General features: G+C 39.8%; 1 protein-coding gene across 9 annotated transcripts in view; it reads right to left on the bottom strand.

Moving 5' to 3' along the window:
• Window positions 1-26,710, bottom strand: part of LOC106084962 (alpha-tubulin N-acetyltransferase 1) — a 171,866-nt gene that overhangs the window by 56,917 nt on the left and 88,239 nt on the right. For all 9 annotated transcript variants that reach the window (XM_059360754.1, XM_059360755.1, XM_059360751.1 and 6 more), the window contains 4 exons: window positions 22,394-22,570; window positions 22,149-22,304; window positions 14,709-15,071; window positions 1,053-1,215 (listed from right to left, as the gene is read on the bottom strand). In XM_059360754.1, coding sequence (XP_059216737.1) covers window positions 1,053-1,215; window positions 14,709-15,071; window positions 22,149-22,304; window positions 22,394-22,500 — 789 coding nt within the window. In that variant the 5' untranslated portion in view covers window positions 22,501-22,570. The remainder of the gene's footprint in view (window positions 1-1,052; window positions 1,216-14,708; window positions 15,072-22,148; window positions 22,305-22,393; window positions 22,571-26,710) is intronic.

Here is a 26,710-nt window from a genome sequence, read left to right on the forward strand (position 1 = left end):
CTTGTATACCTCTATCTCGGCAGTACCGGACCTGAATGCTACCCCCACCCATGTTGGGATCACTAGCGCCAGGCGCAGGCGAGATGGGTCTTCACTACACGGAATGGTGTATCACGAAGACCAATCTCCTACCTCCGTTCTTTAAGCGAACCTTACGTAGCACATTGTATCCGTGACGAATGTGCAAGCTGCAGGTGTTGGTAAGCTTTGTCTCCTGGAATGCCGCAACCAATATGTTCTTCCGACTCATAAAATCCACAATTTCGTCGATCTTGTCATGGAGACTGTTGCAATTCAATTGCAAAAATGATACACTTCCCGGCTCAGGCCTGGCAATATGCTGTTGCGTATATTGCTGCACGGGAGAGGTCGGGGGTCACAGAGTACGACGACGAGGACGACGACGCTTTTGACCCACTGCTGTCTATGTTCACACAGCACCTTGCAACATATTCAGTGTGACTATACTCCCGTAGTGATGTAAGGCCAGAGCATGATCGGAAATGTACCCACTCCATGCACCGGTTACACCTCACCGACACCGACCGATGATGGAGGTGGTTCTAGCAAACCGAACAGAACCAGGTCCGGTATTCTTTTCAATCCCAGCACGGACCAAAATCATGCGGAGAAGGCACTTCGGGATGTGCCTCTCCCATGACGAAAAAAGGACGAACACGTACACTTAGGCGGCAGCCGTTGCCGATGAGGAATTCCATCGCGTCAATCCGGTGCATACAGCCGGCTACCATGGGATTGCATTTTTTTCTTTTCTTTTAAAACTTTATTTTGGACAGAAAGTGTTTTTCAATACCTGTGTAAACGGTAATCGATAGACGCCAATCATTAGTTAATAAATGCTTTACTCTAGAATGTTCTGAACCAATTAAGACCTAAATCGATGAATATATGTATGCACTCAAAGACATTCTTTAAAGCTCCCAAAAGTATGCAATACATACAAAATAAAAGTTTTTAGCTTGTAATGAAAACACACCCATTATAAATTCATATTAAACAAAAAAATAAATAAAGTGTAATTTAGTAAATACCTCGGCCATGCTGCATGTTGGTCTCCGAGCACCATAACGACCACCGGGCGATATTTGTGTTATTTGCGCTGCCAAATTAGAAGCAGCATCTAGTTGGCGCTGGGTTCGCCTCTTATTATTATCATCACCCAAATATGTAGCACCGAAAAGTTGTGTGTTAGGACTACACTCAGATTTATGTTTGATGTTTGGTTGGTTTGTTGGTTAATGGGGTCAATTCCACAACATTTACATTTTGGTTTTATTCATTTGTAGTTTGTTGGTTAGTTCAGACGATGATGGTTACAATAAATGATGCATTTATATATAAATAGATTTTTGTTTGTTGACCATGAAATAGATAAATCCAAAGAATATTATTTATTAGTTGAAGGTAAAGTTTATTTATTAAATACAATAAATGGATTATTGGGAGTAGTCTAGCAAGAAAGAAGGAAAAAGGATGATATGAAATTGTGGTGACAACTTCCTTTGAAGAATAAGATAAGAGAAAAGAAGAATTAAAAAAAGTAAAAGTAAGTAAAAGCGCCTTAAGTTCGGCCGGCCCGAATCTTATGTACCCTCCACTATTAAACGCACGTGACAAGTTCTTTGAATGACTATTTCAAATATATAAGAGCTATATGAAGTTATAACATACGTCCGGTCGCTTCGCTGTCCCCGATGGTACACCAAATGTCAAGGTGTAACTCGCAATTTTAGGAGCTTTAACCTAATCCTTAAAGAAAGTACCATTTTGTAAGTTTTAGTATTTAAAAGTACGAATTTAAAAAACCAATCCAATAGTCATCCGATATATACTATTAAGGTGTAACTGTATCCCTATTTTAAGAGCTCTAATTCAATTTGTAAAGAAAGTACCATTTTGTATGATTTGGTACCATAATGAACGAATTTCAAAAAATCCTTCTTGTCGCCCGGTATACACCTTCAATGTGTAACTGAAACTCAATTTTAAGAGCTGTGCTTCAGTTTGTAAGGAAAGAACTATTTTGTACGTTTTACTACCCTTATAGACGAATTTAAAATAAAACTTCCAGTCGCCTGGTACATACTGCGATGTACTTGTAACCCAAATTTCAGAGCTGTAGCTCAATCTGTAGAGAAAGTACCAAATAGTGCCAAAAGATCGTTTTTTTCACTTCTGGTACGATTACAGCATTTCCTATTTAGTACAACTTATCATATATTTGTCAAGACTACAATAATTTTTACCAAATTATTAAATTTGGTTTCCGGTCACTGTAAAAGTAGATAGAGTTTTTCGTACTATTTAGTACTTTTTGGTACCGACATGTACGATTTGTGAAAAAATCACGTAGTCACCCATCATATATTTCCTATTTGTACCTACATGCAAAATTTCAGAGCTCTATCTCAACCCGTAAAAAAAGTACGAAATGGTACCAAATGTGGTACTAAACGTACGTTTCTCCTATTTCCAGTACAATTTGTCATATATTTTTTTCATATATCCCTTTTATTACGCAACAACTATTATTTAAGCCAAATTTCAATGTTTAACTATTTCATACCTTTTTGGTACCTAAATGCCAAAAAGTCTAAAAACGTATTTACTCTTCCAATTTAGGATGATATAGTGTACCTCAGTACCAACATACTAAGCTCTAGCTCAATTTACAAAAAAACGTATAGTACCAATTGCGGTACCAAACGTACTATTTTTCCGACTTCGGTACAATTTTGCAATTTTTTTTTCATCAAATCCTATTTTTTCGAGGCACTGTTTCATTTGAGCCCAAATTTGATATCCTAGCCCTTTCCGTTCGCCATCTACAAATGTTCACCATTTCGTACTTTTTGGTATTTTTGTACCTAAACGTACGAATATCACAAAATCACTTCTTTTCACGCGCCTACAACCCAAGACCCACATTCATACTAAGTTTCATTGTTCCAGCTTAAGCCGTTTGGGCTGGGAGTAGATCAGTCAGTCTGTCAGTCACGGATCTCTTTTATATATATAGATATGGACAATACTTATCATGGCTGTTAAAAATATAAAAATACCATCTGCAAAATCTCAGGCCACAGGATGTCAAAACTGAATATCGGCTTATATGGTTCAGATTAGAACTATACTAGGCACAGTTGTACGAGGGTCGCCTTTTATATTTCGGGATTAGAGAACACAAAAACAAATATTAATCTTGCAATATCAGTTGGGGCACAGCATCAATGATTTTTGGAACAACAACTGATTTTGGACGACCTTCACGAAATTCGTCTTGGAATGAACTACGTCATCGGTTCAATTCGCCATACCATCGATAAACACTGGTCCTTGATGGAGCTTCATCACCAAAAATTTAATTAAGTTCATCGATGCACCGTTGTTGAGTTAATCCACGTCGAAAGTTGTAACAAATAATCGTACGAAAATGTTCACGATTAAATTCCATTTTTTTGGGCGAGATGAGTATTTTAAGTTACTGTAAACAAAACAAATAGCGCCCGTATGTTAGAACGTTCTGAGTACGGTGATATCAAAAATGTCAAGCTTTATGACAGTGCTGTCAGTTGGCATATTGCAACACAAGGGTTGTCCAATGCCCAAATATAAAAGGCAACCCTCGTAAAGTTGGAAGTCATACCAAAACACTACGTGCAAAATTTCAGTCAAATCAAGGATAAGTCTAACTGGGAGATCCGTTTATATGGCGGCAAAAACGCAAAGTGCAAAAATTCAGCCAAATCGGATAAGAATTGCGTCCTCTAGAAGCTCAAGAAGTCATATCGTGAGAACAGCTTATATGGCAGCTATATCAAAACATGGACCTATTTGACCTATTTACAATCCCAACTGTCCTTCACTGATAAGAAGTATTTGTGCAAAATTTCAAACGCCTTACTTTACTCCTTCGAAAGTTGCCGTGCTCTCGACAGGCACATACAAAAAACAAAAATCGGGTTCAATCACAAAATTAATTGATCCAATAAATTTCAAATTGAAACTGCTTCAATCACAAAAATGATAATACCAATCATAGTTTTTTAAAAAGGGGGATTAAAAAAAATTTCACTTAAAAAAATTGCATATTCAATTCAAAACAGTGAACATATTTGAAATTTCTTTTTAATTTTTTAATTGATCCAATTAAAAAATGATTGAACTTTTTGAAATTTTCAATTAATTTTTTAATTGATCCAATTAATTTTTGAATTGATCCAATTATTAAAATTAATTGATCTAAGCACTGAAGATTTAGTAGCAGACATCCTTGGAATTAATAAGTCTCATTACAGGCTGGCTTCCCCTTTATATGCCAAACGACTGAGAGATGCCGCCTTCAAACCTTAAGTTGCTGGTTGAAGTCGCTTCTGCAGGGAAGAAGAGCCTCATTGTAGGAAATGATGCTAATGAACATCACCAGATAAGGGGAAGTTCGGATGCCAACGAAAGGGTTGAGCTGCTTATCGAATATATTATAAGTTGCAATCTGGCGATTTGTAATAAAGGGAATAAACCGAACTTTTTTACCAGGAACAGGCAGGAGGTACTAGATGTTACCTTTGTATATAAATGGAAGAATATGCAACTGGGATGTGTTAGAGGACCACAGCTTCTCTGACCATCGTTATATTAGTTTCAGCATTGGAGAAAATACTGCAGGAGTGGTCCCTCGGCTAAACAGAAGAAAGGCGGATTGGGATAAATTTCGGCACAAATTCTGCACGTCTATCCCTTCTAGGCCAGAAAAGGAAGTGGCAACTGCCTAGTCAAGCGGATAACGAAGGCCCTGAATGACTCGCTTGTTTCAGCATGTCCTAGTGCCAACCCAAGGGGCAAACAGCGACAGTCATGGTGGACTCCAGAGCTAGTTGGTCTAAAGAAGGACCGCAGAAAACTTTGCAACAGAGCGAAGCCACAAGAGCGCCACGCGATTAGGATATCTACAAGGCTAAGCTAAGAAAATATAAGGGCGAGCTGAGAAAGGCTTAGAAGAAATCCTGGGCAGAACTCTGTGTGGAGGATACATCTGAGGCCTCTAGGCTAAGGAAGATTCTGTCCTCGAGACCTATTACAGTGCGGTATATTTAGAAGTCAGAGAATGTATGGGCAATGTCTAGTGAGGAAACACTAGAACTACTCGGTGAAACAAATTTCCCGGGAAATTCTCCAACGGACAACGTGGCGCCAGAAGAGGTTGTCACCAAAATCCTTGGGCGATAAGGAGTTTGGGCTCCTTTAAGTCCCCAGGCCTTTAGTTGATGTATCACCGGTTGAATTACAAGCTGTGTCTGATAGACTGGTTCCTTGGCTTAGGGGATATACTCTGCTTGTATCAGCATGTCATATATACCTGTGGGATGGAGGGACACAAAGGTAATTTTCTTTCCGAAAGCAGGAAAACCTTACCACACGACGGTGAAAGATTTTCGTCCTATTAGTCTGTTATCCTTTATGCTGAGGTTGATAGAAACATATCTTAGGGCAAAAATTCCTGGAGATCGTCTGTTGCGGCAGCAGCATGCATGTACAATAGTAAAGGCGAAGGGATTTGAACCTGGTCTCACGGAGCAGCAGCGAGAGCCGTTGAGGTTGTCTCACGTTCGGAGCCATCAAAACAACTACAAACAGATGCACAGAATCATGTGTATACTGTGGGAGTAGTGTAATTATGTAACCAAATAATCTGTCATTACATGAAAACACATGCATTGGGAAAGGTACAGCTAACATACAGGGCTTTCGAGCGTGGTTAATGTGGTATTTGTACCATTTAGGCGTTTTCGCAATAAATTCGGTATGAGTACAACATACCAACGTACGGCCCTTGAAGCCTTCACACCTAATATGGCTGATGAGTAATTGTAACCAAATATGATTTTGGTAGAAACGAGTAAAAGCGTGATAAGTTCGGCCGGGCCGAATCTTATATACCCTTCACCATGGATCGTATTTGTCACGTTCTTTGGATGACTTTTTCAAATATAAAAACACTAGTCATAGAAAAACACCACCTCCAAAATTTCAGGCAAATAGAGTAATAAATGCGCCATCGAGAGGCTCAAAAAGTCAAACTGGGAGATAGATAAGTTTATATGGCGCCTATATCAGGTTATGGACTGATTTAGACTATACTTAGCACAGTTATTGGGAGTCATACGAGAACACTTCATGCAAAATTTCAGCCAAATCGGATAAAAATTGCGGCCTCTAGAAGCTCAAGACCCAAGGTCTGTTTATATGACAGCTATATCAGGTTATCAACCGATTTAGACTATACCTGTCACAGTTGTCGGAAGTGATACCAAAATGTAAGCCAATTTGGATAAGAATTGCGCCCTCTAAAAGCTCAAGAAGTCAAAACCCAAGATCGGTTTATATGGCAGCTACATCAAAACATGGACCGATTTGGCCCATTTACAACTCCAACCGACCACACTAATAAGTTTTTGTGCAAAATTTTAAGCGCCTAGCTTTACTCCTTCGAAAGTTAGAGTGTTTTCGACAGACGGACGGACATGGCTAGGTCGACTTAAATTGTCATGACGATCAAGAATATATGTATATACTTCATGGAGTCTTAGACGCATATTTCGAGGTGTTACAAACGGAATGACGAAATAAGTATACCCCCATGCCGAAATAAGTATGCCCCCATGGTGGAGGGTATAAAAAAGTATTTTCCTTGTTTCTCTTTCGAAACGAGCTTAATGATCGGAGATTTGATTTGCAAATGGAAAAGGAAAGCTAGAGGTCGCAACACATACAAACCACTTTGGTATGTGGCCCGGCACGGGATAGCTGTGAGCACTACACAAGCTGGTACATTGAGGTCCGATCTGAGTAGTGTTCATTGCTGTCACGAGAAACTTAGCTGCGAGCTGCCGGGCGCGTTCACAGGTTGCGGATAGTGGAATGCTCCATCCGGAGTAGCTGTAACTGCAGTCGCGGACAATCAGCGGTATCGAGTGGAGAGTCTCAGTGAGAGGCCGGGTGGCACTGGCTCTGGCACAAATACTGAGTGACTATGATGCTCGATATGACAAGGCGAGATATTGGCGCCTTAAATAACCAATGGCCACCTTGTTCTCGCGGCGATCGGTCCTTTGGACCGGAACGAGCTTGCTCATCTACAGGAGCTTGACGAGGATCGTCACCTTCACATGAAAATGTGGTTACAACAACAACCACTATGGTATGTGTTGCAATCTCTGGCTTTCCTTTTCCATTTGCAAAGAAAATCTCCGATCATTATTTTTTTTTGACCAAAAACATAAAAAATATCTTTAATTTTTTGACCTCCAAACTGTATACATTTTAACTGGATAATCGGATTTGGTCATTCTAAGCGGTAAAGTCGTTACAGATTACTATCAATATGAAAGGAATGTTTTTAGTTTTAAAGGGTTCTTCCTTTATGAAAACCTTTAAAAAAAATTAAAAATATAAATTTTAAACAAATTAATTATTCTTTAGTAGTCCTTTGACATAAATCACCATAACACTGAATATCAAATCAATCATGTTACATATCAAATTTATTGATATTGTATAGGCATGTAATTAAATTGTGAATGACAAGAAACACACCACGAATGAAGAGAATCCATTAACCTTACTCACACACAATGTGTCGCATTTGACTAAATGTATAGAAAATATCATACCCGCTATGTACGCACAGGTGTATTTAATTGGAAACTATTTTCGAAAATTGACATTGACATTGCAAGGCTACATAAATAATTACTATGGCCACAAGGAAGTTTGATGACCCACTAGAGGTTTGAATTTGATTCAAACACACTTTGGGCAATAAATCGATAGTCCCAATACATTATTTTAGGAAACGACTCTCCTTACACTTTGCATAAGGCAAATATGCTAGTGGCCATTAGTCATGTTAGCACTTAAGTAACCATTTACATTACCCTTCCTTGTTGGCTGCTCCTTCCAGAAAGTGAGGAAACATTAGAAGACATTTGGCGAAAGAAAATAAAATGAAGTAAATTATATACATGGGCTGAGAAAAGCTTAAAACAGGCCTATCAAGATGTTGAATATGCAAGCATAGTGCAATCAAATCTCTTCAAGAAAACTGTGAAATTTTATTCACAACTGCCAAACACTGGGAAGGGTGCAAAGGCTATGAGTAGAGTTACCACTTAAAAAAATACAAAATTTGCAACAAATTTGGGATTAATAAAAGGTAAAGGGTTTTCCAATTGGGACTTGTTAATTTTGAATTTAATTTGTGCAAGCACTCTCACATTTATCATAGAACCGGTCACCGCCAATTTATTCATTAACTCAACATCTGCATCATGCTAAAGTACATGAACGAACAACGTCTGCAAATCCTAGAAATTTACTACATAAATATGTACGATAAGAGCCCTAACTCCAATTTGCAAATATGCAAACTATGCGATATTGGTCAGGGGAAAATCCACATGAGCTCAACACTTCATCCACAAAAAATAACTGTTTGGTGTGGTTTGCATGTCGGCGGTGACATTGGGCCATACTTCTTCGTCCTCGATGCGTCACGTTACCGTGAGTGGACAACGCTACCTCACCATGCTCACTGATTATTTTTGACCTGAATTAGAAGACATGGATCTGGACGACATGGTTAGGTTAGGTTTAAGTGGCATTCTGCCATCAGACTCACTTAGACGTTTTCGTCCATTGTGATACCACAGGAACAGGAGAGGGAAGATGACTTCTAGTTCCTACCGCTGAACCATCCATATCGCTTTAAAGCCCAATAACTTGCGAATGTTCACATCCGCTTAATTAGACAAGTTATCAAAGAAATGAGAAACTAAAGTAGAACTCCTTCTAAATGCCAGTGCCTGACACACACACACACAGCAGATGTTCTATAGTGTCTTCTTCCTTGATGTCCTCACAGCATAGGCAAAAGTCGTCTGTCAGCATGTTTTCCGATTAGACATTAACCTGTCATGACGGACACAGTGACAGCAAAGCAGTTGACCTCTTCAAGTCTAGATTAGGCCAACTAGTTTTTGAACGCTCACAGCCCGCTCTTTGTGATCATCTATCATTCGTTGCCCTTCGGGCCTGATCCGGAAAACTTAGCTTACATGTCGCTAGAGACATACCCACAGATTCCAGTATCCCTGGAATGTGTAAGGTAGTTTCTAGTCTCGCAAGCCAGTTGTGTTTACAACATTATATTTTAGCCATTCCACCACTTTCGTAATTGCAGGAATCTCCGCTTGATACACACTGCAGCGGTCACGTAACCTTCTCGATATGACCAGTTCTAGATCTTTAGAGTACACCCCAAAGCCCACCTGGTCGTCTAGTTTGGAACCATCCATCTATTACAAGGGATAATGCAGTTCCAATCGGTTCTATCAGGAATAGTAGTACAGTACTTTTTTTCAAAATGCGGCTCAGGCAGGATGTAATCCACACTGCCTGGAACATCGGATATTGTATCAAGGATAACACAGTGTCCCTAGCCGCCACATGACCAAAGAGAAAGTTTACTTCGCCCCACACCAGTGGTCGCAGCAACTAGCCTCTCCACAATGTCCAGAGGCATTAGATGTAGCATTAAATTCAGTGCATCAGCTGGTGTCGTCCACAGTGCGGCAGTGATGCACAAACAAGCCATCCTTTGGATCCGGTTGAGTATTGAACAATAGGTGGACTTTTGAAGCCCCGTCCACCAGACCACAACACCATTTAGCATAATAGGTCTGCAAATGCAGTATATACCCAGTGCATGACACGCGGGCTTAACCCCTAACTTTTGCGTCTAATTATCGGGATAATGTTTTGGAAACTGCTTCTGAGACGTGAGTGCGCAAGGATTCCGGACGTAGTCTATGGACGTACTAACGTCATATGAAGCACGTGTAAGACAAGAAAGTCAAGGTTAGTTTGATAAGAGGGAGCGGGTATTAATCCGCCCCATGCCACTATGGGCATGGACCTAAGCCTATAATCGGCTTATTGTACACTCTAATTACTAAAAAAGAATTCCATGCTAATAACAAAATCACCAATTGTTTTCCATAACATGCTCCTAAGTTGGTGCATATCTGGTATTGCATGTCTGGAACCGGGCAAGAGAGGTTCCATCATTTTCCCCACATAGCCTATAAATGCTATCATGTGCCGTACCCATTCTGCATAAGTGAGCTTGTAGTCCTTTGTGTCCCGTTGTGATATCGAAAGTTATACTCATGTCCGTGTTTCAGTAATAGCCTCGTCTTCTTGCGATCCGGATCTGCCCATAGGATTTTCGTCATCTAACGGACCGTTTCGTTCTTCCACAGGCTTCGGATTAACCAAGTTTGTTGAATGCAGTCCTCTGGCCTTCACGACCAAATCGTCTGATCTTTCATTCTCCATCGTTCTATCCTCAGAGTAGGCGTTAATCTCCTTCTTACACTCAAAGACTGTTCGTGACCTTACAGTCCTGGTTGTTATTGCCCTGATGACCAGTTAACTGTCCGTTAAGATAATCACACTCGACGTTCTCCCGTTAACACCATACCACCTCACGCTTTCCGTATTCACCCGGATCTCCGACTGCAGGACCGTATTATGATTAGGCGGTCCGAAATAAACCGCAGTCCTTGAATTCTCAATGTAGAATCCCAGGCTCACTCTGTCATTTAGCTGTTATACATTAGTTTACCATGAATTTCCAGTTGGCAATACCACTCCTGGGTATATTACCTTGTCAGATATTGAAATTATTCCGTTGAGGAAACGTGGTGCGCCAAATTGGCCAACCTTCGTCTTCCTCGTGAACAAGCGGATTTTATTATTCTGAGGGTTAACATTGCAACCCCTAGGCTTAGACCAGTCGTATGCCATCTCCAAGACCCTTATAATAATTGATTCGAATCCCTACCCCTTAAAAGTAAAGGGTGATTTTTTTACTTATTTTCTTTTTGGCAACACTAGTTTAAACAGCTCAAGTACGTTTCGTGTTTTGCTTCAGTTTGGTCCATAATTTAACCATCAATCGTGCAGTTTATGGGCTGGTGGCATTATTGGTCTGTACTTCTTCAAAGATGATCCGAATCGTATCGTACCTGTGAATGGTGAGCGCTATCGTGAGATGATATCCAACTTTTTTTGCCCAAAATGCAAGAGCTTGACTTGCATGACATGTGGTTTCAACAAGACGGTGCCACTTGCCACACGGAACGCGCAACAATAAATTTATTGAGAGGTGATTTCGGTGAACATTTTATTTCGGGACCGGTCAATTGGCCGCCTAGATCGTGGGATTTAACGCCTTTAGACTATTTATGCGGGGCTATGTTAAAGGTCATGTCTATACAGACAAGCGCGCTTCATTTGACGCATTGGAAGACAACATTATTGAAATCACGCTACAGTCATTAAAAATAGAGGTACTGAGCTGAAACTTTACACAGATTATTTTTTTATCCATAGACTGGTTAAGTTCGAAGATGGGTTATATCGGACTATATCTTGATATAGCCCCCACATAGGCCGATTTAAGGTCCGATTAGGCCCATAAAAGCAATATTTATTATCCGATTTTGCTGAAATTTAGCACAATGTTTTGTGTTAGGTTCTTCGACATTCGTATTGAGTATGGTCAAGATCGGGCTATATTTGGATATAGCTGCCATAAAGACTGATTTCCTGATTTAGGGTCTTGGGCCCATAAAGGGCGCATTTATTACCGGATTTCGCTGAAATTGGACACAAGGACCTATGTTAGGCTTTCTGACATCCGATCCCTATATGGTTTAGATCGGTCTTTAGTTTGATATAACTGTCATATATACCGATCTCCCGATTTTAGTCCTTGGACCCATAAAAGCAACTTTTATTAGCCGATTTCGCTGAAATGTGAAACAGTGAGCTGTGTTCGGCCCTACGATATCCGAATTCAATATGGCCATCGGTCTATATTTGAATATAGCTCCCACATAGAGCGATCTCACGTTTTAAGGTATTGGGCCCATTAAAGGTGCACATATTATCCGATTTCGCTGACATTTTGTTTTAACAACTTGAACAGTGAATAGTATTTAATAGACCATTCGACGTCCGTGCCGAGTTTGGTCCAAATCGGACCATATTTAAATAAAACTGCAATGGGTTAATAAATGATGCATTTTTCTCCGGATTATGGCGAAAGCTAGTTAACATATATACGCAAGGTCCTTTTTACTTGCCTTTTTACTTGTTCGCCCTAATAGACATAGCTCGTTCTCAAATGCAGGTCTCGTGATTGTTATCTGTCATAGCATAATATCGATAACTATCCTGTACTACGTTGCAATCCCATGGCAGCCGGTTTACGTACCGGATTGACTCGATGGAGACGTTCATCGGCAAGGGCTACCGCCTCAGTGTGCAACACACTGCTAAAACAACAACAACTACGTTGCACTGAAATTCTATTCGGAACATCTTATTTGCACTGGAAAGGAATAAAATAAAACAAGTAAAAAGGCGTTAAGTTCGGCCGGGTCGAACTTTGGATACCCACCACCTCGGATATATATGTGAACCACCTTTCCTCAAAATCCGGTGCAAAATTTATACCATATGCCCCATAGCAGCTATGTTCCGATTTGGACCAGATACTAATAAGTAAAAGTTATTGTTCAATTGTATATAACAAAATATTGGTCTTTTAAGTAGTTATATCTAAAAATAAACCGATCTGAACTATATACCACAAGGGTGTCGAAAAGCATAACATAAGTCAGTGTGTCAAATTTCAGTGCAATCGGATTAAAAATGCCCCTTTTATGGGGCCAAGACTTTAAATAGAGAGATCGGTTTATATGGCAGCTAAAGGGTGATTTTTTTGAGGTTAGGATTTTCATGCATTAGTATTTGACAGATCACGTGGGATTTCAGACATGGTGTCAAAGAGAAAGATGCTCAGTATGCTTTGACATTTCATCATGAATAGACTTACTAACGAGCAACGCTTGCAAATCATTGAATTTTATTACCAAAATCAGTGTTCGGTTCGAAATGTGTTCATTCACCGTAACGTTGCGTCCAACAGCATCTTTGAAAAAATACGGTCCAATGATTCCACCAGCGTACAAACCACACCAAACAGTGCATTTTTCGGGATGCATGGGCAGTTCTTGAACGGCTTCTGGTTGCTCTTCACTCCAAATGCGGCAATTTTGCTTATTTACGTAGCCATTCAACCAGAAATGAGCCTCATCGCTGAACAAAATTTGTCAAAATTTGAACACATTTCGAACCGAACACTGATTTTGGTAATAAAATTCAATGGTAATAAAATTCGTTAGTAAGTCTATTCATGATGAAATGTCAAAGCATACTGAGCATCTTTCTCTTTGACACCATGTCTGAAATCCCACGTGATCTGTCAAATACTAATGCATGGAAATCCTAACCTCAAAAAAATCACCCTTTATATGCAAATCTTGATCGATCTAGACCAACTTGCAGAAATATGTGGAGGGGCTTAACTTAACTCTTTGTCCCAAATTTCGGCAACATCGGACAATAAATGCGTTTTTTATGGCCCCAAAACCTAAAACCGAGAGATCGGTCTATATGGCAGCTATATCCAAATCTGAACCGATCTGGGCCGGACGGCGGAGGATGTTGAAGGGCCTAACACAACTCACTGTCCCAAATTTCAGCAAAATCGGATAATAAATGTGGCCTTTATGGGCCTAAGACCCTAAATCGGCGGATCGGTCTATATGGGGGCTATATCAAGATATTGTCCGATATAGCCCATCTTCGAACTTAACCTGCTTATGGATAAAAAAAGAACCTGTGCTAAATTTCAGCTCAATATCTTAATTTTTGAAGACTGTAGCGTGATTTCAACAGACAGACGGACAGACGGACGGACATGTCTAGATCGTCTTAGATTTTTACGCTGATCAAGAATATATATACTTTATAGGATCGGAAATGGATATTTCGATGTGTTGCAAACGGAATGACAAAATGAATATACCCCCATCCGTCGCTGATGGGTATAGCAAAGCAATGGATAACTAGCTTCCCAATTGAAAACTTGTTAAGCGATCCCCTTATTTTTTATAAAGAAAATTTCCTTTAAACGTTGGAATCTTGGAACTACGTAGCTACAATGTCTTATGATACTTTCCCACTTTTAGCGCTAGTCGTGATTTTTGTTTTTAATAGAAATTAGAACAAATAAAACTTCGAAACTAAACGAAGGCATGATCAAAGGAAATGTGTGAAAAACCTCAAGGGTGTTTTTCTCAAAACTTTTATTTAACTTCATGGCACATAAATACACATTTCCCTGCAAGGAAATCCACTGCATCGCAGGATGAGGCAACCATACACACGACACTTGACGTACATGGTGGTGATGGTGATGGGTTTCATATATTTTTTTTTGTGCGGTTGGCACGCATGGAGCTTAAGCCACACACACAACGCATTTTGTTATTATGGGGAAGCTCATGCAATCAGTTCGTCAGGTGAGTCAGTCAGTCAGTCACCACATTTCATATCGTTTCACCATCATAAAACTTAATATTAGAACTTCCGTTTAATTCAACATAGAATGACGCTTAAGAATGGAAAATTAATTACATACAAGCACACACCAATGTTAATATTAGAGGGGGAAGGGGGAGAGAAGTGTAGGTGGGGGGTTCGCGACTACTTACCTATTTGTAATATACATGCCATTGCCACCGCCATTTGTCGTCCCAATTTTGCCATCATCAAAGAAACCCTCATAGAGCACAAAATTATTAGCCTGCGGTATGCTACGCACCAAGCCATAATGCTTTTTGAGGAAACCCAAAAGCTTTTCCGACGGCCTATCCACCGAACATTTGACGGGTGTCCATTTCTCATCAGCCAACATGGTTTCGAATAGATCCTTGCCGAGACCAGCTCTCTGCCGCGATTCGTGTATGTAGAAATCCAAGATGCAAGGGGCGTTCTCCACCTTACGCGTTTGCCCAATTTCATCGAACAAATAGAGGTCTTTGGTGCCTACCTTGAGGAGACCAATCACCGCACCACTGCAAACAAACAGCAAAAGTTAGAAAGAATGAAGCACAAAATCAACCAAGGGCGCCAAATAAGCACAAGACAAATTATATACAATTAATTTAAATTAGGAAATGTAATATCTAGGTAATAGGAAAATCAGAACAACATCAAACAATTAAAACCACCACCACCATCCACCACAAAAAAAGGAACAAAAACTAGGGCGTTGGCCTCCAAGAAAAGCCATGAGAAATTTTAATATTAAATACCCAAATGAAAGGATGGTGAGTGGCTTTTAAGTAGCTCAAGGAGAGGGAACCTAACATGTGTCAAAGGAAATTAAGCAACATTTCAATTTGATTTTCATTCATCCTTGTAGTGGTGTCCTTTACAATTCCAAAAATAATTAAAATTGACAATGTATTCAATTAACAAATTAACCTTTGAAATTGATATTTACACACAAACCAAAGTAAACATTAGAATGAATATGATTTCAACTGAAAGAAATCCTCAACATACATTAGGGTGGAGTATGATGAAATAATGTTCACCAAATTTCGTATGAAAAAAGATAAAATTAAAAAAAAAATATATATCTAAAGACACGACTTTAAAAAGTCTTTTTTCTAAAATTAAAATTTCAGCCAAATTTTTTAATACCAATATGAGGTTAGGTTGAATGGATTGCCCACCATAGGTGAGTTCACGTGGTGGCCAGTTTGGCCCATTGAGATAAGCTAGACAGAAAGGGAAGAAAACCAGTTAAGAAAGGCTAAAGTCGGGCGGAGCCGACTATATAATACCCTACACCTACCCTACAATTATAAATTCGGGCATTGAATATACAGGGTGGCTGATGAAAGCCGCTACCAAAAAAAAATGTAATAACTTTTTTTCTATTTAATAATAATAATTTAATAATTAATTTAATTAATTAATTAATTAATTTAATTAATAATAATTTAATAATTAATTTAATAATTTAATTTAACATGAATAAAAGAAAAATGTATTCCATACACCGAAAAAAAAATGTAGCAATATTCATCATTGTAGCAATATTCATCAGCCACCCTGTATGTATAAGAGAGCTATATCTAAATCTGAACCGAATTTTTTTCGAACAGATCGTTTGAAAATTGTCGTTACTGCGGCCATATGACGATAAATATATATGGGAGCTATTTCCAAATCTGAACTGATTTTGATGAAATCTCGCAAATATGTTAAGATCAGTATCTAAACAATCCGTTCAAAATGTTGTGCAGATGGAATGCAAATTGTGGTAACAACGCCGTTTAAGTGCAAATAGGGCGATATACATATATATGCTAGCTATATCCAAATCTGAACCGATTTTGATGAAATCTCGCAGATACTAGTCTTTTAGTAAGAAAACAAACTTTTAGTAAGAAAAAAATCCATGCCAAATGTTATGCAGATCGGTTGAAAATTGTGGTTACTACGGCCATTTAAGTGGAAATCGGGCGATACATATATGTGGGAGCTATATCTAAATCTGAACCGATTTTTACCAAAATTTTACAAATTGCGTTCGTCCTTGGGCCACAAAAGTGACATGTGCATAATTTCGTGACGATTGGACAACAAATACGACCTGTACCTTGATTACAAGAACACATGGACTCACAGGCGGACATGGCTAAATCGAATCAGAAAGTGATTCTGAGTCCATCGGCATATTTATCAATGGGTCTAGCTCTTCTCCTTCTTAGCGTTACAAACAAATGCACAAACTTTTTATACCCTGTACCATAGTGGTGGTGTAGGGTATAAAAAAAGAAGATGTGATACCTTGGACCAAATCCAACCTCTGGATACACGTATAAAAGAAACAAGAAGAATGGGGAACTCGAGCGGAGGGTGAAAACGCCTATTTCGTACGAAAGCACGTACATCTGTAGCTTAGCCTGATCTTATTCCACCCTCCTTCCGAACCGTCCTGTTCCGTTTACAAATCTATCTCTCAGTGCTACGTTCGGAAAAATTTACAAATGAAAATTCCACTCAGGAACAGGGGCAAACTATTCACATATCAATGAGTGCTGTCCGATTCAAGTTTAAGCTCAATAATAAGGGCCCTCCTTTTTTTAGCCGAGTCCTAACGGCGTTCCGCATTGCAACACCTCTTTGGAGACAAGTTTTTACATGGCATAATACCTGACAAATGTTGTAAGCATTAGGAAGGTAAAACCACCGCTGAAAATTTTTTCTGATGAACTCGCCACGACTCGAACCCAGGCGTTTCATTTTATTATACCCACCACCATAGGATGGGGGTATACTAACCTAGTCAATCTGTTTGTAACAACTTGAAATATTGATCTAAAACCCCATAAAATATTGGGTTGCCCAAAAAGTAATTGTCGGTAATATAGTCGGCGTTGACAAATTTTTTCAACGGCTTGTGACTCTGTAATTGCATTCTTTCTTCTGTCAGTTATCAGCTGTTACTTTTAGCTTGCTTTAGAAAAAAAGTGCGCGAAATTTTGTTCACATTTGTTTGTTTGGCGTATTGAAAGAAATTCATTTAACAAACCCAATCAACGCTTGTGAAATGCACCTTAAACGCAATGAATGCGATCCGTTTTTAAAACGAATCATAACTGGAGATGAAAAATGGATTGTTTACAACAACGTTAGTCGAAAACGATCATGGTCCAAGCATGGTAAACCAGCTCAAACCACTTCAAAGGCTGATATCCAACAAAAGAAGGTTATGCTGTCTGTTTGGTGGGATTGGAAGGGTGTGGTATATTTTGAGCTGCTTCCAAGGAACCAAACGATTAATTCGGATGTTTACTGTCAACAATTGGACAAATTGAATACCGCCATCGGGGAGAAGCGACCAGAATTGGTCAATCGTAAAGGTGTCATATTCCACCAGGACAACGCTAGACCGCACACATCTTTGGTCACTCGCCAAAAACTGAGTGAGCTTGGCTGGGAACTTTTGATACATCTACCATATATAGCCCTGACCTTGCACCATCAGAATACCATTTAATTCGATCTTTGCAGAACTCCTTAAATGGTAAAACATTCGGCAATGATGAGGCTATAAAATCGCACTTGGTTCAGTTTTTTGCAGATAAAGGCCCGAAGATCTATGAGCGTGAAATACTAAAGTTGCCAGGAAGATGGCAAAAGGTTATCGAACAAAATGGCAATTGTACATTTGATTCAAGTTCATTCTAAGTTGTATTAAAAATGCATTTACTTTCTTTTAAAAAATCCGCAATTACTTTTTAGGCAACCCAATATATATATTCTGGAGCTAGCCGCTTGAAATATTACACAGATACTTTATATTGATGTAGGTCGTTGGGGATTGCAAATGGGCCCTATCGGTTCAGATTTGGATATAGCTTCCATATAAATCGCAATTTTTGTCCGATTTGGCTGAAATTGAAATTAAATCGGTCTAGAACCTGATATAGCTGCCATATAAACCGATCTCCCGATTTGACTTCTTGAGCCCTGTAATCACGCAACAGTCTGTAAAAATGGAGGTATTGCGTTATTGAGTTTTGCACTCGAATTAAGGTTAAGTTCTTGAATGGCCACATAGTACTTTATTTGGATATAGCTGCCAAAAAGACAGATCTGGCGATTTAGGGTCTTAAGCCGATAACAGGCACATTTATTATCAGATTTCGCTGAATTTTGGCATAGTGAGTTTTATTACTCCCGCCGATATTCGAACCAAAATGGTCCAGAACGGAACATATTCATATATAGCTGCCATATAGACCGATCTGCCAAAGGCGCATTTATTCTCTGATTTTGCTGAAATTTGAAATAGTTGTAGTTGTAGCAGTTTGTTGTGTTCTATCTTTCGTCTGCTTAATTCTGTTGAGTGTCAAGATCCAGGAACTCGGCGACTAAGATGGGGTGCGTCCAAAGGGATCTGGGTCTGAGTCGAGTGGGTCTAAGCAGTTAAACAGGTGACGTGTATCGTGTGCTCCTTGGTCACAATCGGGACATACATTTTGCACGTCATCATCAATTCTTACTCTGTACGAGTTGAGGCGGCTGCATTTGCCGGAACCTAATTGAGCCAGAACTCTGGTTTTCCGGGGGAGGTCAACTTCTTCTGGTGCAATGAGAGGCGGTCGTTCTCCAAGGACTACATTCACCCAGGAGCTATTTACCGCATCTGCTACCGTGTCTGTATGAATGTTGTCTACACCCTCTTGATCTAGAGGTTTTCTCTTGTAGCGCTGAACCTCACACTCTAGATCATGTAGATCTTCCTTAAGGCTTCTGAGCGGTGGATATCTATCCACAAGTCTCTGCGATAACAGCCCAAAACGTATTGCTTAGTTATGTCTTCACACTGGCAGGATCTTTGCCTCCTGATGGAGGTGATCCACATTAGAACTGAGGAGATAGCCCGGCGCAGTTCGGAGGGCTGCATTCTGACAAATCTGAATATTATTACATTGCGTGTCACAGAGCAGACGGGAACACACTGGCGCTGCTTAACTCACCAGAGACCGGCCAATTGCTTTGTATGTGGTCAACAAGGTTTCTTTGTCTGCACCCTAAATGCTGCCGGCAAGTGACTTGAGGACCTTGTTTCTACTTTTTACTTTATCGCAAATTGCTGTGGCATGTGGGGAGAATGTGTAAGAGCTGTCAAATGTGGCACCAAGTATTTTGGGACACTTGATGGCCGGAATTGTCACGCCGTCGACCATCACTTTCAGCTCTCTACGCACCTCATGTGTGTATGTAGTGAATAATGTGGCAGAAGATTTGGTGGCAGATATTTTCAGATTTCTTGCAGCGAAATAGGTGGCAAGTTCGTTGAGGTAGACATTCAACCTATCGCAGATGTCATCAATGGGTAGGGGGCCTGATGCCATGATCGTACAATCGTCCGCATATGAAACGATCTCTATGCCATCTGGAGGGGGAGGAATGAAGGATAGATAGAGGTTAAACAGTGCCGGAGATATCATCCTGTCTTGGGGAACTCGCTGTTTCACTCTTCGGAGCTTCGACTTCTTATCTCTAAATTCCACAAATGACTGGCGACCACACAGATAATTCTCGACCCAGCGTTTCAGGCCTGGCTGGAGGGACGTGTTGGCGATGTCCTCAAAGAGTTTGGCATGGCTGAATGCCTTCGATAGGTCCAGTGCCACGAGAACCGTCCTATCACATGGCCTGAGCTGATTGAAGCCCGGCAAATATGTAGAATGATGGCATGCAAAGCTCGGGAGGAGTGATGCCTCAAGCGTCTTTGGCACTGGTGAGAGAAAGAAGATCGGTCTGTACGACTCCCCCAAACTCGGGTCCTTTCCAGGCTTCAGTAGCAGGATCACTCTGTCCGACTTTCAGACATCCGGAACTATAAGATTGTTCAAAAACAGGTTGAGGACAGTAGTAAGGTACTCAACTCCAGGTAAATCAAGATTCTTCAACATCAATGCAGAGATTCCGTCGGGACCCAACGGCTTGGATGATTTGGCGCCACGAATGACATTCGTAACTTCGCCCACGGTAAATTGTAATGGCTGTTCATCGGCTCGGAGACCACATAGTCCAACGACGAGGACGCAGAAGGCGACGACGACGACGGTTGTGACCCATTGCTGTCTATGTGCACACGGCACCTTGCAACATATTCAGTATGGCTATACTCCCGATGTGATGTAGGGTCAGAACAAGATGGGAAATGTACCCACTCCATGCACCGGTTACTCCTCACCGACACCAACCGACAATGGAGGCGGTTCTGGAAAACCGAACAGAACCAGGGTCCCGGGTTCTTTTCAATCTCGGCACGGACCAGAAGCCTGCGAAGAAGGGATGTGCCTCTCCTACTACGAAAAAAGGACGAACACGTACACTGAGGCGGCAGCTCTTGCCGATGAAGGATTCCATCGGATCAATCTGGTGCGTACAACCGATTGCCATGGGATTTGAAACAGTGATTTGCACTATAGGCCTTTACATCCGACGTGAATATGGTGGATATCGGACCATATTTACATACAGCTGGCATATAGACCAATGTGCCGATTTAGGGTCTTAAACCTATAACAGGCGCATTTATTACCGCATTTCGCTGAAATTTGGAAAAGTGAGTTGTATCAAGACTCCCAACATCTGTCCCGTATATGGGCCAGATTGGGCTATGTTTAGATATAGCTGCCATAGAGACCAATCTTCAGCTTTAGGAACAAAATTTGTTCTCCGATTTTGCTGAAATTTGAAACAGTGATTTGCTCAAAATGCCTCGACATCCGACCCGAAAATGGTGTATATCGGACCATATTTACATATAGCTGCCAAATAGACCGATATGCCAATTTGGGGTCAGCTTAAACTCAGAATAGTGAGTTTTATAACGCCCGTCGATATCCGAACCAAAGATCCAGATCCAGTCCAAAGACCCAAAATCTGCCGATTTTGGGTCTTAGGTTTATAACAGGCGCAGTAATTACCAGACTTTGTTGAAATTTGGAACAGTGAGTTGTATTAAAACTCCCAACATCTGACACGAAAATGGCCCATATCGGGCTATATTTAGATATAGCTGCCAAAGAGACCAATCTCAGCTTTCTCGTGTAAGGATCTGAAGCCCAGAAAATCTTTACTTAGTACCCGATTTCGCTGAAATTTGAATCAGTGAGTTGTTTTTAGCCGCCCGACATCCGACTTATGGTCTAGTTAGGACCATATTTAGATACAGCTGACATAGGATTTCGCTGAAACTGTTACTTGTATATGAGTTCTCGGGACCTGAATAAAATATGATCGAGAGCAGCCTTTGTTTATCCATAACTTTGGATATGGTAGTGGAGTGTATACTCATTTTCTCAGGTTTTACGATATGAGGGCAAATGTTAACCCACCAGTCCATTAAACGCTTTCGGTATCAGATTATAACATGCATGACTTTTGAACAAGGTATAGCTCTCATACAAACAGATTTCTTATTATTTGATTCAAACAAATCTAAAGGTCAACCGTTTTACTAAAGTAAATACGTTCAACATTAATTGGCTCAAAGGAATTTTTTTAATCTAAGTGCAAAATAACTTCAAATACATTGACTCTCAACTTACTTATTGCCAGCATCGACATCAGCCATCAAATAGATTGTTTGATTCTCTGACATGCGTAAGCGTTGTGCTGTCGTCACTGGCGTATTGAGCTTTTGAGCATTTGCCGACAGTTGACCCAAGCGATCAATGATTTCTGACATCTTTGAAGTGGCATCCCTGAAATAGCCATCAGTAGATTGTCTTAGTGCATTTGTGGGAAAGAGAACATGGGGAAACTAAATGCAATGGCAACTTTGGATACTTACAAACATTGGCGACGATCACCACGAAAAGTATGAGGCAGCAAATTTGAAGTCACCTTGACAATGGGTTGGGTAAAAAGGGGACTTATATCGAAGCGAAATTCTACCATGGTGGTTGCGATTGTTGTTGCGGCGGCTTCTCGTCTTTAATTTGCAATTTTCAGTAAATGGATGGTATATCTGCAAAGACAAAAATAAAAATTCATATTTTATATGAAATTTACAAAGAAAAATCTTTTTATGTAGGAAAGCAATGAAAATTTCTGGAGCATAACGTTGTTTGATTTAAAATGAGCATGAATTGTTATTATTTTATGTCAAGAAAATTATATCAAGATGAAAAAGTTCATTTGGGATTGTCATTTAAAGATACACTGGTATGAGGCAAATATACATTAATGGGGGTTTCGATAAACCTATGTAAATGCAATATCGCTTTAGACTGTAAATCGACAGAGGGTAACGACCTTGAACTAAATGCACTGAATTAGATCAATAACCTTTGATGTAAACTATAGATGGGCAGCATACACATCCGGGCATTGGAAAAACGAATAGAAGCACACGGATAGTGTGTGGCTTCGTTCGATTGCCTCTTTTTGAAAGCTATTTCATGTAGTCGATGTTTGATGATACTCACACAAATACAGTTTGGTCTTTTCAACAGTGTTAGTGTGCCCATCACTGTTACAAACCGTAAATGCAATTTTTTTTCTTTTTCCATGAACATTCCATTTAGGTGCAGGGGCAAACATCTCACAAATCAATGAGTGCTATCCGATTCGAATTTAAGCTCAATGATAAGGTGGCTCCTTTTTATAGCCGAGTCCGAAAGGCGTGCCGCAGTGCGACACCTTTTTGGGGAGAAGTTTTTACTTGGCACAGTACCTTACAAATGTCGCCAGCATTAGGAGAGGATAACCACCGCTGAAAAATATTTTCTGGTGTTCTCGCAAGGATTCGAGCACAGCGTTCAGCTTCATAGGCGGACATGCTAACCGTTAGCCTCTGTGGAGGTTCCAAAAACAAAAAAAATCCGAATGAGTTTCCGTTTCAAAGAAAGGAGCCATCTTTGCATTAACGCCATAGTAAATAAAAGATCCGCATTGCGTATGATTTACGCATCAATAACATAGTACAACTAGCATACGCCACATGGGACGATTATTTTCTTAATTTGTCTTTTAAAGGTTTGTTAGCAATGCGAAACCATACACAAGATTTAATTTTCAACACACACGTGAGAATTCGTCATACACATTCACTTGTTAAATATTCAACCTAATTATCTAGTTGAGGCAAAAAGTCAGACAATCCACTTATGAGTACAGGTGATATCTCACATCGTTAAGTTGTTGGCAACGAACGGCAAGGAAAAGAGAAAACTAAAAACAAATATATAATTATCGGCATTTTAACAAACTTGTTAACAACGCTAATGCTAAACGAAAATTACCTTTGCTTTGAAAGCTTGCCGACAACAATTGTATTGGGTTGCCCAAAAAGTAATTGCAGATTTTTCATATAGTCGGCGTTGACAAATTTTAAGCATTAATCGAATTGGATCGTCATGTAACTGAGCGTGAGATAGGAGAGAAGTTAAATATACCAAAATCAACCGTTCATTATCAAATAAAAAGTCTTGGACTGGTTAAAAAGCTTGATATTTGGGTACCACATGTATTGAAAGAAATTCATTTAACAAACCGAATCAACGCTTGTGATATGCACCTTAAACGCAATGAATTCGATCCGTTTTTAAAACGAATCATAACTGGAGATGAAAAATGGATTGTTTACAACAACGCTAGTCGAAAACGATCATGGTCCAAGCATAGTGAACCAGCTCAAACCACTTCAAAGGCTGATATCCACCAAAAGAAGGTTATGCTGTCTGTTTGGTGGGATTGGAAGGGTGTGGTATATTTTGAGCTGCTTTCAAGGAACCAAACGATTAATTCGGATGTTTACTGTCAACAATTGGACAAATCGAATACAGCCATCAAGGAGAAGCGACCAGAATTGGTCAATCGTAAAGGTGTCATATTCCACCAGGACAACGCTAGGCCGCACACATCTTTGGTCACTTGCCAAAAACTGAGTGAGCTTGGCTGGGAACTTTTGATGCATCCACCAACTCCTTAAATGGTAAAACTTTCGGCAATGATGAGGCTATAAAATCGCACTTGGTTCAGTTTTTTGCAGATAAAGGCCTGAAGTTCTATGAGCGTGGAATACTAAATTTGCCAGGAAGATGGCAAAAGGTTATAGAACAAAATGGCAATTATATATTTCATTAAAGTTCATTCTAAGTTTTATTAAAAATGCATTTACTTTCATTTAAAAAAGCCGCAATTACTTTTTAGGCAACCCAATAGCTATTGCGTTTTACAAGAAGGATGGGGATACGAAAGGCGATGGCAGAAGTTAATCTCATGTTGGTCCTAGCATTGTCATAATTCTGCTACTTTTAAGGGCGGGGGGGGATAGAAAACATAACGTTCTTTATTTCTCTCTCTCTATCTATGCATCTCTTTCTTTCTTTGTATGTTTTTGAGCGAATAAAAGGCATATTTTTAGCCGCTTTCGATGAAATCTATTATATAACCAGTAACAAAGGGCAAAAGTCGGGCGGTGGTGACTGTATAATACCCTAAACCTACCTTATAAGTAAAATGTGATGCACCTCGGCGGATGTTTTCAGATGGGTTATTAAACAATCCGTATCACATTTCGACAACAATGACAAATGACAACACTATTGCAAATTTCTTCTCAAATATTGTGGTAGTCTCAGAGGAAAGCGTTGTGCAAAATTTTGGCAAGATTGGTCAATAAATGCGATGGCAGTGGCTCTTGAAGTGAAAATCGGGTGCTATACATATATGACAGCTGTATCTAAATCTCGGCCGATTTCTATGAAATTCACCGGTAATGTCAGAGAGCTATAAGAAAATCCTTCCTGCCAAATTTCGAGAGAATCGGTTTAGAAATGAACATTCTATTGCAATATTTCTCAAAATCGGACGAACATATATATGGGAGCTATATCTAAATCTGAACCGATTTCGAGCAAACTTCTCAGATATTGTGGTAATCGTCGAGGATAGCGTTGTGCAAAAGCTTGGCAAGATTAGTCATAAAATGTGCTTGCTGTGACTCGAGAAGTTAAAATCGGGCGTTATATATATACGAGAGCTATATCTAAATCGGAACAGATTTCCTTGAAGTTCATCAGTAATGTTGAAAGTCAAGAGAAAATTCTACCTGCCAAATTTCGAGGGAATCGGTTAACAAATGACCAATTTATTGCATTATTACAGCAAATCGAACGAACATATATATGGGAGCTATATCCACATCTAAACAGATTTTTTTTCTAAATTCAATAGCCTTCGTATCTAGGCCTAAAAACATGCCTGTGCTGAATTTGAAGATGATCGGATGAAAATTGCGATCTGTACTTTGTACACAAATTAAAATGGACAAACTGACAGACAGGCAGACAAACAGACGGACATAGCTAAATCCAATCCGGAAGTTGTTTTGAGTCGATCGGTATACTTATCAAGGGGTTATCTCCCTTCCTTCTCTATTCACTTAGTTATAATATCCTGTAACACAGTAGTGGTGTAGGGTATAATGAAAATGTTGCGCTTTGTTTGTTTGTTAGTTTGTTTGTCTGTTCCGTATAGACTTAAAAACAGCTGAACAGATTTATATGAAATTTTCGTCGGACCCTCCCCCATACCACTTAAAAACGCCAGATCTCGAGGATTGGTAAACCAATTTAAACTAAATTTTGTATGCCACCTTATGGTACCCCAAAAACACGAAATTGGTCAAATAACTTGGGGGCGCCCCATCCCAAAACCCACCCGAACGGACCTGTTTGGTGTAGGGGGGGGGGGGGGGGGGGGGGAGTCCCTCACCCACCCAACAGGACACTTTTACCGCTTTGGGCAATATGGGTATCAAATGAAAGATATTTAAAAGTTGATATTTAAAAGTAGAGTAAAAATCTAATATAAAAATTCATTCCTTGGTGTTTTTGGTGTCCGAGGGGCTTAAGGATGCACCTATCTATTATAGATGCACCTATCGATTATAGAAAAAAGAAATTGTTGAGCTTTGTTTGATTGTCTGTTCAGTACCCCAATTTTCAAATACGCCACATCTCGGAGATGGATGCACCGATTTAAGCGAAATTTTGTATGGTACCCCAAAACCCCCCAGTAGGGCATATCTACCAATTGGGACAATGTGAATATGAAATGAAAGGTGTTTGGAGGTTGAGTACACATCTGTTATAAGAATTTG

Source organism: Stomoxys calcitrans, chromosome 1 (assembly GCF_963082655.1).
Source record: "Stomoxys calcitrans chromosome 1, idStoCalc2.1, whole genome shotgun sequence".
In the NCBI taxonomy this organism is placed as follows: domain Eukaryota; kingdom Metazoa; phylum Arthropoda; class Insecta; order Diptera; family Muscidae; genus Stomoxys; species Stomoxys calcitrans.